Source organism: Pseudopodoces humilis, chromosome 30, assembly GCF_049639895.1.
Source record: "Pseudopodoces humilis isolate 2021_Gansu_Grassland_sample_001 chromosome 30, ASM4963989v1, whole genome shotgun sequence".
Lineage (NCBI taxonomy): Eukaryota > Metazoa > Chordata > Aves > Passeriformes > Paridae > Pseudopodoces > Pseudopodoces humilis.
Genome location: NC_142229.1, coordinates 566,374 through 580,582, shown reverse-complemented (window position 1 = coordinate 580,582; position 14,209 = coordinate 566,374). Strand labels below are relative to the sequence as shown.

The 14,209-nt window shown below is 42.4% G+C and overlaps 1 protein-coding gene across 2 annotated transcripts; it reads right to left on the bottom strand.

Annotated features, from left to right (window-relative positions):
• Window positions 1-571: 571 nt before the first annotated feature.
• BNIP3L (BCL2 interacting protein 3 like) lies at window positions 572-12,154 on the bottom strand. Of its 2 annotated transcripts, none has more exons than XM_014260826.2 (6): window positions 11,985-12,154; window positions 7,373-7,559; window positions 6,809-6,881; window positions 5,449-5,552; window positions 4,503-4,652; window positions 572-3,336 (listed from the first exon to the last, which is right to left on the bottom strand). In XM_014260826.2, exons 1-6 carry the CDS (start codon window positions 12,067-12,069, stop codon window positions 3,288-3,290), a joined length of 648 nt encoding a protein of 215 aa, XP_014116301.1. In that variant the 5' UTR covers window positions 12,070-12,154; the 3' UTR covers window positions 572-3,287. The 2 variants fall into 2 exon arrangements, with proteins under 2 accessions (XP_014116301.1, XP_087924534.1); XM_088068408.1 differs by lacking the exon at window positions 11,985-12,154 and adding an exon at window positions 11,523-11,781.
• Window positions 12,155-14,209: the final 2,055 nt, after the last annotated feature.

The window sequence follows — 14,209 nt, the reverse complement described above, 5'->3', positions numbered from 1 at the left end:
TTAAAAATATACAAAAGAATAACTAAAATGGGTGGTGCCAGTAATCAGAATGGTGCCATTCCCACCTAGAATGAACAACTATCCTCATGATAAACAGAAATAACCCGTGCTCTTGAACCAGGAACATGGAGGCAGATTAACAATTAGGGTTTATGTCCCTTACTCTTTAATCTGCAAATTAAACACAATTAGGAAACAGAAAAGAAATACAAGGAATACAATAGAGTTGACCAATCATACAAAATCTCAGCAATTCTACTTTACATTTCATATGCCACCACATTATTTTCCTTTCAGAGTTTTCCTGGACAAGGTGCTGGAGGACTTGGAGAAGGTACACAAGGCCAACCAAGGGGAACATTTTTATTAAGCGCTTCAGGAAATGAAGCAGATGATCCCAGGCCACTAAAAAACAAAACAAAAACAAACCCAAGCAACCTTTCAAAAAAATTATTCCGGTCTATACAATGTTCATGTCACCCAGAACAAAACAGTTCCATAAAACATCTTAAAAAGCAAACCTGTAAAGAAAAGGAAAGAAAGACAAAACAAAGGCGCAGCATGAAGCAAATTCAGACAACCACTTTTGTGAGAGCTTTAATGGCACAAAATGTTTATAAGCTACAACTTATACATGTAAACTGTATATAATGTTACAAAGTGCTAACTAATTTATGAAGAATGCATAATCACTTTGGCTCAGTTAACTCCAATATTTCAACAAATGTCAATTAAAAAATTTGAATTTCTAACAATCTTCAGCTTTCACTTTTGAAAACAGTAAGTAAATATGCATTTGCTGCAGTTAGGTCAGCCTGCATCTTTAATGTGCGAGTTTATGCATTTTTTCTTGATCCTATTTACAAATAAGTCTAGGCCAGTTTTCACTGAATGTAAGAAAAATGAAGCCTACTTTTTTATTTTTTGTTTTTTCGTCCAAAACTGTAAACAGGTATAAAGCTTTTTAAACAACATTTATCTTAACAAAACTTCAACTCTCAATAGTTGAAACCCCTTTTTGAATGATACAACACTCTGTTCCTGTTCATTGTAAAACTGGAAGTTGCAGACTTTCCTCCAAAGCTTAGAATAGGGTCTCAATAAATACTGCATTGTATCCCAGGCAGTGTTACAGTGACCACGGGGCATTCCTCAGCTCTGGGTTTCACAGGTTTTACTCAAAATATCTTTAGTGATCTTGATACTCCAGCCACAAGCTTGCACTGTTATTTATCAGATATTCTGGAGAATTACCTTTTCATATAGAAAGGGGTAATTTACTGGGTTTTTCTCTTTAAAAATTATTCCCTACTTAGTAAAAATCTGTTTTCCCACTACTCCAATTTCATACAAAACAAGGTGCTGGGTTAGAACTGAAAGTGGTCCAACCTTTCTCCCATCCCGTCTGATTTTAGGGCTGTAAAATGAAATATTTGATGCTCTCTAAAATGCCCTCCACCACGTTCCCCTGCCCACCCCCACCTCTGGGTGAAACCCAATATCCACACCCAAAACAAACCCGCACTTGTGGGCAGTTCAAGCGCCACTAAGTATTCACAACTAAAAGAGAAAAAAGCAAATTACTCAAGAGGATTTGTTGTTCACCCTGAAAGCATTCTCTGACAGCATTCAGAAGTAGAGAATGAAAATAAATAGCAGTGGATTCATACTTTACTTTTTCACTTCCTGGGAGCTGACCAAATCTCAGCTGGGGTTTAGCGTCTATGCATCAATTGGTTCAAGCAATCACTGCTCTATCAAATAATCAACTTTATAAAGTCTGATGCAAGCAAACAATTATAGGTAGCTGTTTTCTCCAAATGGCTGACTAGATTTTCTTATTTTCTACAAGTCAGCCTACTAAAGTTTTTATTTAAATGAGATTTTTGCTAGTCTTAAAATTAGCATTGGTTCCCTAAATACTTAGTATTAAAGTCTATATCATATTTTTATATATATATTTATATATATATATATAAAAAGAGTATTCTATCCTTCAGAGTTCATGCTACATGTTCTGAAATCCAATAAAATCTATTTAAGGACGTGACTGTCCCGATGCTTTGTAACAATTTGGTACTAAAGCTTCACATTTTGAAAAGAAGTGTCACTGAAGGAGGACAAGGCTTAATGTTCCCTAAGATAAAAGTTCAACAATATCAGTGAGAAATCTACCCTAACATGAGACATCACAAGTGACTTTCAGGTTCCAAGTATCCCCAAAAAGGAGACTGTACAGTAAACAATGAGAGAGAGGAATATTGAAAATTCATTTGCAGAAGACATTTCAGAGCTTTCACAACTTTTGAACCTTTATGCACCTGCAAGATTGTCCCCCTTAAGGATGAGTCAAACACTTTTCCTGCCAGATCTTCGGAGCTGTAAATGGTTCCACAACAAACAGAATCATTTCCTTTTACACAGAGCCTACCTACACTACAGCTGTTGGGTTTTTCCTTAATTTAGAACTACTTTGAAAAGGAAAATTTCACGCTGAAAATTTTCCCTTAACAGGTAAAGAAAAAAAAAAGCTTCTTCACATGCAAACAATGCAATTTTTCTAATATTTCCTAGATATCAGACAGGTTTTCCTACAAGGAATAAGGAGCTGACTTCATAGAAAAGACAAGATTACAACAATTACCTAGTATTAAAATATGCTGATGGATTTAGTTATCCTACTTTCAAATTTATGCAGTCTTTGCCTCCTGCAATTCAAATGGTGTTTGTTAGCCAATAAAAGGGGCTGAGTAAATTCCCCCCAAAAGCTGATTTAAACTGGATCTTTATTGCCAGTGATTTCTTAGTTTATTCCATAACCAGCTTCTTTTTTTACAGAAGAAAAACTCTTTTCCACTCCAATCAGTAATTTACTTCCAAAGAGACTTTTATCACCACCATGCAGTCAACACTTTGACCCTGCACAGCTGCAACCGAGGTCAGGTTGCACTAAGGAGGCAACAGCATCACTGATAAAATTAAACTTGCTGGTGGCATTTTGCATTGAGAGAAGCCCTTGCAACATTGAGACAGTTGTAAACTCCATCCAGCAACTCTGACGTGTCTTGCAGGCCAAGAGGCAGGGGAATGGGAGAGAGGGAAAGAATGTGGATAGCCAAACACCTCAACAGAGTTCCAACACAATACTGAATTCCAGAGTTAGCAAAAACCTGGATATGGAAAGGGTGAAGTCAGGGTCATGCTTAAAATGGTCTCAAGTCAAATGTACTAAATGAGACAGTAACACCTTCACAGGTCACGTGGGTTCCAGGTTTGCTCTCCATGGTTCAATAAGTGCTGGCTGAAGGTGTGGTCAGGCGCTTCCCAATGTAGATGCTGAAATAAAAAGGATATCATATTGCACAGGAATACTCCCTGCTTTCCCACAGTCCCCATACACCCAGCTGCTCTAATCCCTCTCTCGAGTCTGAGATCAATCCACAGACTTGACTTCTCTTCTGTAAAATTACTCACAGTGAGGTTTTGCATGAGTCTGGAAGGATCAATGCTCTCAATACTCACCCAAAGTGGGTTTTCCTCCAGTCCCAGGCTCATCTGAAAACCCCAATCCAAAAGCTTTTGTGTTTTGAGTACCTGACACAGCAACACTCCCAGACAATTGGGGTGAAACAAATCAAGTGCTGCCTATAGAGAGGGGGGTGAGCTTTGAAACTCTGAGCATTCAGGATCTACGCAAGCACTGACCACAAGCAAGATTTAAATCATTGCAGAAAGGGACAATTTTGCTGTAGTACAAATATCTCACAGTACATCCTCACACATTCTATCCTAATTTACTTGATAGTTTACAAGAATTTAAAGAGACTTTAAACTCCACAAAACCAAGCACAAAGCTAAATAAAACCACGTTTTGAGTCCATGCTATTGCCCCATCCCAGAAGAACATAAGGTGGATAAACAGAACATAAGGATTTAGGCAAGGTGAGAGATTACGTGGGATTATACAGGCAATGAAAACACTGCTGAGCACAGACACAGTTGATCTTTCAGGACACATCCAATATTTTGTTTCTCTTACTCTAAGTACTCCAACCTAGACTTTCAGTTCCATCATAATGCAGCATTAAACTGGAAATTACAGAGTTTGTGCCACACACACCACCTCAGAATCATTATTGTACAGTGTAGTTTCATACTGGGCAGTAAAAGGTATTTTTCATCTATTCCAATTTTCCCTTTATAACCTGAAGCATTTAAATGGAAGGCACATAATCAAATTGCACATGTTACAACTGCAAAGGTTATTTGCAAATTCATCCATGCATATTCAATATAACTTGATTTATTCTAGAAATAAAGCACATTAAAAATTTTAATGCAAATTTTTAATTGTTGCAAAGTTTTCCTGCCTTTGTAGAAGTCCACCAAGTTTGGGCGAGAGGCAAAAATTGTTACTCTGGAAAAAAACCCTTTTCACAGGACCTGACATTCAAGCAAAGTGGAAAAGCAAAAGTTGAAGTGAGAATTAGGTTAATACTTACCCTAGTCCCAGAGCCAAAACATGAGATATGAACAGAGATGGAATGAAAACCTTAAGAAATTCTGCAGAGAAAATGCCACCTTTTTTCATTGCTCCACTTTTTCTCATACTTAGAGACACTGAACGTTTAGGATGTCTGAAATGGAATTCCCTGGAAGAAGAGGGGGAGGGGGGAAAAATTCATCAAGACTTTTTTATTTCTTTCCCTTTTTTCTCATTTTTTTTTGCACACAAATGCACAGTTCTCTGTAGGAACTTTTTTTTTTTAAAAGTACAAAGAGCTAGAGATCAAAGCCCGAGATCCCTTACACAGAGTAAGGAATCAAAGGTAATAAGAGGAGGGATTGTGGAGAGACCACTTACACAGACAGTATAGACACAAAGGGAGCAGGAGCTGCAGAGAGAGGTAGGTCCGAGAGAGGGAATTTCAGGATGTGATTTGTTAGCAAGAGGCCTCATTTTTTGTTCCAAACACAGATACAGAAGTCTGCCAGATTTAGACAGCATCCTCTATTTTAATAAAAATGCTTTGCATTCAAGGATCTCAAGGTTTCCCCTTCCGTGGATGAACATTACATATTTTACATAGAAAGAAAAAAAGGGACAGAGAATTTAGGAGACTTGCTCAACACCCTTCCATTCAATAAGCCAAGACTAAATCCCATGAATCCCAGCTCCAAGTACTCAGCTCTCCCATTAACTGTAATTTTGTCAAGAAACCTTGCAATCAGCTTGTTGTGGCTTTGTATCACCTTCAAGTCATTCTGTTGCTATTTTGATTTTCAGACTTCATTGTTTTGATCTTTTTAGCCTCCCCACAGAGAAATCAATGAAATCAATCTCTTCCTAAGATGAACTTATTTTGATTGTGAGATTGTGATGATCCTTTCCTTCGTCTATTCATTGAAATATATTAATATTCATTAAAAACCCAGAGTTGAACTCACTTGGGAGGAATGTTTTCAGGCCTACTTGACCAGTCTGACACCCAGTCTGCACTTTTCTTCAAAACTTCCAATTCTTTCTCTCCTTCTACTGCTTCTTCTTCGGACTGAAACACACAGGGGACAAGCCTTGTAACACTCAATTAGCTCCTCCTCAGGGTGTTAAATTGAGAGTGACAACAGTGGTGACACGATAGGCACCAAATGGTGGCACCTGATAAACGAGTAAGTGTTCTGGGACTGCTGATTATTTCAAAGAGATTTGATTTTGCCACCAGTAGTCAGGAAACCACGAATTCTATTAGTATATCCAGGATTTCCACGTCATTGCAAGCTGTTTGTTTTTTTAACTAACAAAAACAAAGGATTATTTTAATCCTAAATGTAATAAACCAGAACTGTGCAAAAAATATTTACAAATGGAAAAAAACATTAGGTTGATGGCATTCCATTGAAAGTCCACAGAATATGACTAAAAGCATGGGAAGTCAAATAAAAAGGTTTTAAAACCAGTATTTTGACTTTTTAAAGGTGTTTTTAGTCATTTAAAATTTGTACGACTTGCAACTAGTGGCTTCTAGTGGGTGAATACCAGATGCAGGAGGGAAAGGCAACTCGCTCTAATTGTATATAAAGATTTAACTTCACATCAATAGATGCAAGTGTTACCATATAAGAAAATAAATAATCAGGAAGAGTAGAGAACACCACTGACTTTAACTTAGTATTAAAACAATCTCCTGAGTGACTCTTATTAAAATAAGATAAACCACTTACAACATTAAATGAGAACCACAGCAAACCCAGAGGTGATCAAATAGCACAGGCACAAGTGAGATGCAGAGCTCACCGACACTGTCATTCAGACCCTTTTGGATGTCAGGGCAGAGCTGCAACAGTCCCAGGTCTTTGACAAAATTAAATGCAAGGTTTCATTCTTCCAGGAATGCTTTTTATTTATACTGCTGAAGACAGCAAATTCTATTAAATGATCGAACTAAGAGTTCAGCATTAGTCTCCTCTCAGTTTGTGTTATGGAGATTACTCAGTGTCATGTGAGTGTCTGCACAGCAATCACTGAACACCCTGAAATCTTGGGCAGAAATATCAACATTTCAAACCCAGCTCTGACACTCAGGGCCAGCAGGGTTACACAGTAACATGACTGCTAGGAAAGAGGCATTTCTCAGCTGTACACATGGAGATTTGTTCTTCCCTCACTCCAAAACTATTAATCCCTAAGTGAAATTTCAATTAAAACAGAATTTAAGTCTTTTGACATCACAAAGAGCTTGTTCTACCCTTCAAGCCTAGATCAAATATCCACAACTTACAAATGTATAGTTTAAAAGGAAGAAAATACCTGAGAACTACTGTCTTTACTTGTGTGCATTTCCACATCAAAAGTTATCTGTCCATCATCTTGAGGTGACGGGCTAAAGGAAAATTGATTTTGTTATGTCATTTTGTCAACAAAAGCATCATCAGTGTAGATAAATCTCAGCTGAATCATTTACTCACGCACTTCTGGACATTATTCAGCTGAGTTACAGACTGCACCACCCTTCAGATCCCAAATACCAGCATTAGAAAGTCTTCCCAACCCCCCCATCGTTTCAATTTTTTTTAAATTTATAATCCTACCTTTCTCACAGTGTTGACAGTTGCTCCCTAAAGCAAAGAAAGCACTGCCCAAAAGTTCAGCTGCTACAGAAAAGATGCAAATCCCTTTGTTCTTGTAGGGAACGCTGCCAGTATTGTGAATTACATGTGTTTTTGTATCATTACAAGTGGAAACATCACACAGTTACCACAAGCCAGCAACTATTCCAAATACTGGAGCACAACAGACTTTTATTCCCTGAGAAAAAGCTTCACCCATCCACAGGACAATAAATCGCAGGCAGAGTAGCCAACACTCCTTTACCTGTCACAGTGGGAACTACCTCTTGAACTGCTCTGTCCTGACTCGTGCTGGGCATCCAGGAGGATTTTTTCCATGTCTCCATTGTGGATGGAGGAGGAGGACGGGACGTGCTCCAGGCCCCCGTTCTTGCCGTTGCCGTTGTCGTTGCTGTTGCCGTTGCCGTTCATCTGCAGCTCCACCCAGGAACCTGTGGGGCAGCCACACGTCACCCCACGGACACCCCAGCACTGAACACACCTTCAGTTTATCAACTGCCCCCAGAGGGAAACACCGTCATGCTGGGCTCAGATAACACCCCTGACCTGGGAGCTCATAAACATGGGACAGAGGCAACAGTGACAGCCTTCTCCTTTCATCAGCACAAACTCCCCTAAAAGCTGCAGTGCTGCTCCCTAACTCTGGAGCTGGTCAATAAAACATCCCCTTTCTCCCCTGCTATTAACACTTTAATCAGCCACATCTTTCTGCAGCTTGGAGCTGTAATTAATTATGGCTCTACATTCCTTTCTCAAACAGAATTTTCATCCCTATGACCATGTCCTGGGGTGACTTTATGATACTGGTTTTCCTCCCTAATTTGCCCTAAACTAGGACAAACCCCTACTACAAAACTCCCCACGTGCAGCTTTATATTCTCCTTTCCTTTGCTTCCAAAGGCCTTGGATCAATCCCTGATTTTTCTATACATGCCATTCTCAGGTCCCATTCAGCTTGCTTTGCCCTGGCACAAACATCTCCCAAAAAGCTCCCATTTACTGTTTTTTTTGACATTTTTTGGGTAGTTTTACCTATCGGACATCTACATGTGCACTGATATTCAACAAAGAGCAAGAGTGTACCACAGATGACAAGAGCAGCTGCTAAAAAGTTCACACACTGTGTAGTTAAAGTGAGGATTTTTAATTTTAAATGTATTTATTTATATTTTATGTACAGATTAACTAAATATGAGAGTACTGATACATTCCTTAGTTGTTTCAATTGGAAACTAACAGGTTTTTGTGATATATATCACCACAACTCCTGTGTAATTTAGTTTATTCCACCTGAAGGCAGGCACTTTCAGGGATTTTTTTTGTATTTGGCTGACTATTTTTTAAAGTTTGGACATCTTCTTCCCCCATGAGTTAAAAACATCCAAGTAAGAAAAGCAAACCTGAAGTTACAAATATCACATCTGAAACTACTTTTTGAGCATTATTTGTACAGGTTCTACATTTTAGCACTGATTTTTGATTTCTGAAATATACCTGGGAGTGCCTGTACTTATTTTTGTAGCATGGTTTTGTCTCTGGGAGCTCTATCAGTGACACAAGAAGGGATGTTTAATAACAAGCTTGTTTTCAATTTGGTTTGGTGAAGAATTCACCTTTTAGCACCAATTACTCAGGATGCCATGACAGTGATGTCCATGGAAGCATCACGCTCTGGTGGTTCCCATCCCCGGTTCCCCAGGCTGGATTCACAAACAGGGAATTTTGGGAGTGCACAGGCACCAGCTCAGCACAGAACATTTGGCTTTTCAGACAATCAAGTGTTAACTGCTAAGAGGCAACTTTGCTCAGTCAGCATCAGACAGAGGCTGTGTTATTCCAGATTGGTGATGATTGCTGCTGTCTGAATTCCTAAATAAAACAACCAAACTCTAAGAGCTCCATCAGGAAGGTTGTTCTGCCTTGCAGCAGCAAGAGGCCACACCTGCAAAAAAGCAGGTGGCAAATGCAGTTAGCAAGTGGTCAAAAGTTAGGTAAAAAATGCTTTGTATTCCCCAACAACCACTTCTGGCTATTGGAAAAACAGGACCTGCAAAGCCATCTATGATTAAAAAAATCAGCAGAGGGCAAAGGTGCGAGGGGATGTGTTCCTCTGACACTAGAACACCCAGAGGATGGTGATCAGATCTCATTACTCTGCCACACAGCTCTAAACCCACCGCCACAAATCAAATTTTTATTGATTTACCTCAGGCTGACAAAGTCTGTGCTTATCTAAAACACACCGTGGCCGTAGTAGGAAGAAATCCCAGATTCTCCTGTAGTAAAGAGTCCCTGGGAGCTAAGTAGGAGCTGACATGAGGAGCAGCACGTTCCCAGCTGAGCTCACTGGGAGTGACTCAAAGCACATCCAAGGAAGCATAATCTGCCATCAAGCTGCAGCACGCTCCCCGCTCCCACCAGCACCCACAGCTGCTTTGGGACAGGGAGCAGCAACCACCATGGGCTGCAAGGACTCACCACAGGGACATAAATCTCCATTTCTTTAAAGAGATGGACAGGAATGTATTGGAGAATAAACTGCCCAAATAACAGAGAGTGGGGTTTGCCTCAAGCTCTTTTGAGAGCTGAGTTACATTATTCACCTGCCTGAAAACTTTTAATTTTATCATATTTCTACTTGACAGTAGAATAGAAATGTAGCAGAATGAAGAGTGGTAGAATTGAGAGCAATAGAATTAAGATATGTGGCAGCACCTCCTTCCTTTCACAAATCACATAACACACACTCTTTGGAGAAAAAAAAACCAACCCAAACAACTGTTCATATGAATGGTATTTTTCTACAGAATTGTTTGAGTTTTGGTTTTGCTCTGTGGCTAATTATTTTACTATGAATTTATATATACTGACTTAAATTCTATGTTTTTCCATAACTTGGTGAACTGTTTTAACAGCAGGAGCTAAACATGTTGAGGAAGATGGGTCTCATTTTGTTTATTCCCTCTGATTTCAGCTGGGTGCATGAAGTGGAGATATCAAAGGCAAGATATAAATTAAATACCAGTATACATTTTATAGATATAAAAATACTCCAAAGTAGAAACTCACAAATAGTCTGAGGCATGATAAACCTGAATAAACTAACAAATATCACTTTTACAATGAAATACAGCATTAAAAAAAAAAAAGAGGGAAAGGAAAAGAAAGCCAACCGGATTCCCACAATGGTAATTATTAAGCAGATGTTCCATGACAGAGCTAAATGGGCTCTTGCTTAAGGTGGGATTTCTTTTTGTCAATATGTAACAGAGCTTTATAATAATTAAAATATAGGAAGCATCTAGAATTCCCAAAGCAAGCAACTTGGGATTTTTATCTCTATGAACCCAACAAAGCCCAGGTTACCAGTTTTATCCCAGCTCTTCTGCCCTCCAAGTGCTAAGGGATCTTTCAATAGAAGGCCCTAAACACGCACAAATGACACAGAGAACATCATGAATAGGTGTCTGAGCTCATTAGCCTGAGAAGTTCACTGAAAAGCTGAGAGAATGGCAGAAAATGCCCCTCTCCCACCAAAGCATTGTGCAGGGGCTGAACATCTGAAAGCAGCACTAAGCCTGCGTGGAGCTGATTGGGTGCATTTATTTTGTTCCCAGAGCACAGTGTCCAACATTTCCTCTCCTACCTTGTGCTCAGCTCCTCCAGCAAACACTGAGCTGGGTGAGCCTCGAGTGCTGAGCCAGGAGCCAGAGCTCCGTGGGCAGATCTGTCCCGGCTTACAGGGCTCATCACTCCCATCACCCAGCAGATTTATGAGTCCCACAGAGTTACCACATCACCAGAAATTAAAAATAAAATATACAGGAATCAAATACAGTCATTTCTGATGTAAGCATCAAGTCAGGGACCCAGCATGTGGAAACTTTGACAGCCTAGTTGTTATTTAAGTATAACAGGCCTGAATAATTAGCCAAAATTATTGACTCAGGTAACATTGTTTATGGTGCCATGGTTATCACACGATGCACAATAGCAGCATTATGAAATGTGTTTCAGTCTATTTTCCTTTCATACAATTCCCACTGAGTTATGGAAAAGCAACTAACGAGTTTATTTTGTGGTGAGCTAAACTTCATCGAAAACCACGGAGATTACAGTTAATCATTAATGCAATTTATTCACCTCTTCTATCCTTAAAATTTAGATAAATAGATTAAAGGACACGCCGAAGGAGCTGTTTATAACGAAGGGAAAGCATTTGCTAAGTAAATACCAGACCCTATAGATGTGCCTTACTAGTGTTATCCCAGGAACAAAAGGATGCAGCAAAGCAGCTGACAGAGATGCCGGATATAGAGGGAAATAGCTCACGTCAGTGCTATTGACTCAGCCACTGAATAAACTCATTCCCACAGCCACGCTCCTCCCCCTACCCCGCTGTATCCCCATCCTCGCTGTTCGGGTAAACTCCGTGTAACCACGCAACGAGCTCGGGCCGCTCCTCGCAGAGCTCCATCGCCCTCAGCCTCCTGCGAGAGGCGGCGGGTCGGGTCCCCTCGGGCGCAGCACCCGGAGCCCGTTTAATCCACGCCGGCGGTGCCCCGCGTCCTCTCGGCTCTCCCGGCCGCGCTCCCGCCGCGCGAGGGGCTGCCCGGGGCCGCGGGTGTTCCCGGTGCGGGCCGGCCCCTCCCGGGCCCCGCCGCTGCCCCTCTGCCCCCTGCGGCCGCCGCCGGCGCATTTATACCCGCTCCGCCGCCGCCCATTGGCCCCCGGCGGCTCGCGCGGCGCGTCCTCCGCCAATGGCGGCCCGGAGCGGCGCGAGGGGGTCGCGGCCCTCACGGCCCCTCAGGGCTCCCCGCGCCATTCCCCGCCCGCGCCCCCGCGGCCGCACTCACTGTTGAGGCCGGGCTCGCCGTGCGTCCCGTCCGCCGGCGGGTTGTTGTTGTTGTTGTGCTGCGGCGGCTCCTGAGGGCTGGACATGGCGGCGGCGCGGCTGAAGCGACTGAGGAGCCGCTGGGGCAACAACAACAAACCCGGACTCCGTTTCGGGCCCGGCCGCCGCGCCCCGCCCCCTCACGCGCTGCGCATGCGCGGCGCGCGCCGCTCCCGCCCTCCGCCTCCATGGCGCGACCCGCGCCCGCGCACGTCCCGCGCGTGCGCATGGCGGGAGCGGAGGCAGCGGCGGCGGCGGCGTGGGGGGGACGGGACGCGGGCAGAGCGAGGGACAGCGGCGGCCGGGCTGCGAAAGCGCTCCCGGACCACCGAGTCCGACCGCTGGCCCATCCCAGCCTGACCCCAGCCCAGAGCTCCGAGTGCCGCCTCCAGCCCTTCCTGGGACACCTCCAGGGATGGGCACTCCGAAGCTCCCTGGGCCGTTCCAAGGCCTGATCCCCCTTTCCATGGGGAAATTCCTGCTGCTGTCCACCCTGAGCCTCCCCTGCCCAGCCTGAGGCCGTTCCCTCTCCTTCTGTCCCTGTTCCCTGGGATAAGATCCCAAATCCCTCCGGCTGTCCCCTCCTGTCAGGGAATTGTGCAGAGCCACAAGGGCCCCCTGAGCCTCCTGTTCATCTTGTTATCTTCATTCTATCTTGACATCACTTCAAGGTTTATTTGGAGGTCTAGACTCTTTCTGGTGGAGTTTTGTGACTTCAGTCTCATCGCTCTCACACATGTATCTATATTTATAGGCATTTTTCTTCCTAAAAGCTGGAGCCTTTTACACTGTAAAGTGCTCCCATCAACAGCCATGAGTGTATAAATTGTGGTTTTTTCATTACTCCACTCACTGTAGGAGTTCAGCAACACCATCTGAGTGAAGCCACACAGACACAACTCCAGTAGTGTTCTTTGTTTACTCCCCTTTACAAATGTGAAGAAATCACTTAATTTCTGTGTAGAACTATTTTAAGCTAGAGAAAAAGCTTGTATGCACAAGTGTCACATTCACCCCATACTACAATACCTATTTTAAATATTTTTTGTCTTCTATTCGTCTACACTAATGCTGAATATTTCACATCCACCTTTTGTACCACCAACACTTTTCAATTTGACTGCAGGCCTTGCATGACTGTACCAAATATCTCACCCTGTGGAAGATCTGGATGTCCCTGGGATAGCACTGGGAGAGAATTAACAACATTGGTAGTAAAAAGAAAGGGGCAATTTAATTAATTTGATAAAGCATCTATTTACAGGTAAAGGGGCTGCAGAAAACATTTGAGCTTGGAGTCAGAACAATGAGCTACTTGTGATTTTGAATAAAAAACTCGCTCGGGTAACTCAATCCTACTTTGCAACCCTCAAATCACAGCCTAACATGAGCATTTGTCACTACCCTCATTCAGGAAGCATTTGCCACAACACTTGTGGCATGAATATTTATCAGTCAAGTGGGACTATTAAAATTTCTGAGTCAGAAATAAATTGATCAAGATTATAGAGTGAGTCAATGCAGAGCCAGAAATAGCATTCACAAGGCCTGACTTTCAGCCCTGTGCTCGAACCACTACACAGGTTCCTTGAGGCATTTGAATGATGTAATTAATGTTTTTAATTTCAATCCTGGGATGGAAAATGCTGTGACAATGGCAGGGTTGGTCAGACACAAAACCACATGTTAATAGAAGAGAAACAATGGCCATAAATTCCTGGGAAAAGCTCTTTGTACTGGAGTGCAATACAAAGGTTTTTCTTCCAGGAAAAAAAACCAAAAAAACCCTTCAAGTCAATTGAAATCAAACAATTAACCGGACCTGTGCCAAGATAATCCCACTGGTTTATCTCATGGTTTCAAGGTGTTCTAAATGTTTGAAACAAGTTGGAAAGCCCTGGATGCCTGGCAGTGTCCAAGGCTGGGATGGACGGGGCTGGGAGCAGCCTGGGACAGTGGGAGCTGTCCCTGCCATGGCAGGGGTGGCACTGGATGGGATTTAAGGTCCTTTCCAACCCAAAACATTCCATGATTCTCGAGTCTAAAACATGCCATGATGACTTTTATTTTCTTTGTTTAGTATTTCTGTTCCCCAAAGCTGAAAAAGAGCCTTTTCCTGAGCTGGACACTCCCAGCACCCCCAACTCAAGGGGCTCTTTCCCCTGCACACCTCGGCTGAGCTCTTCG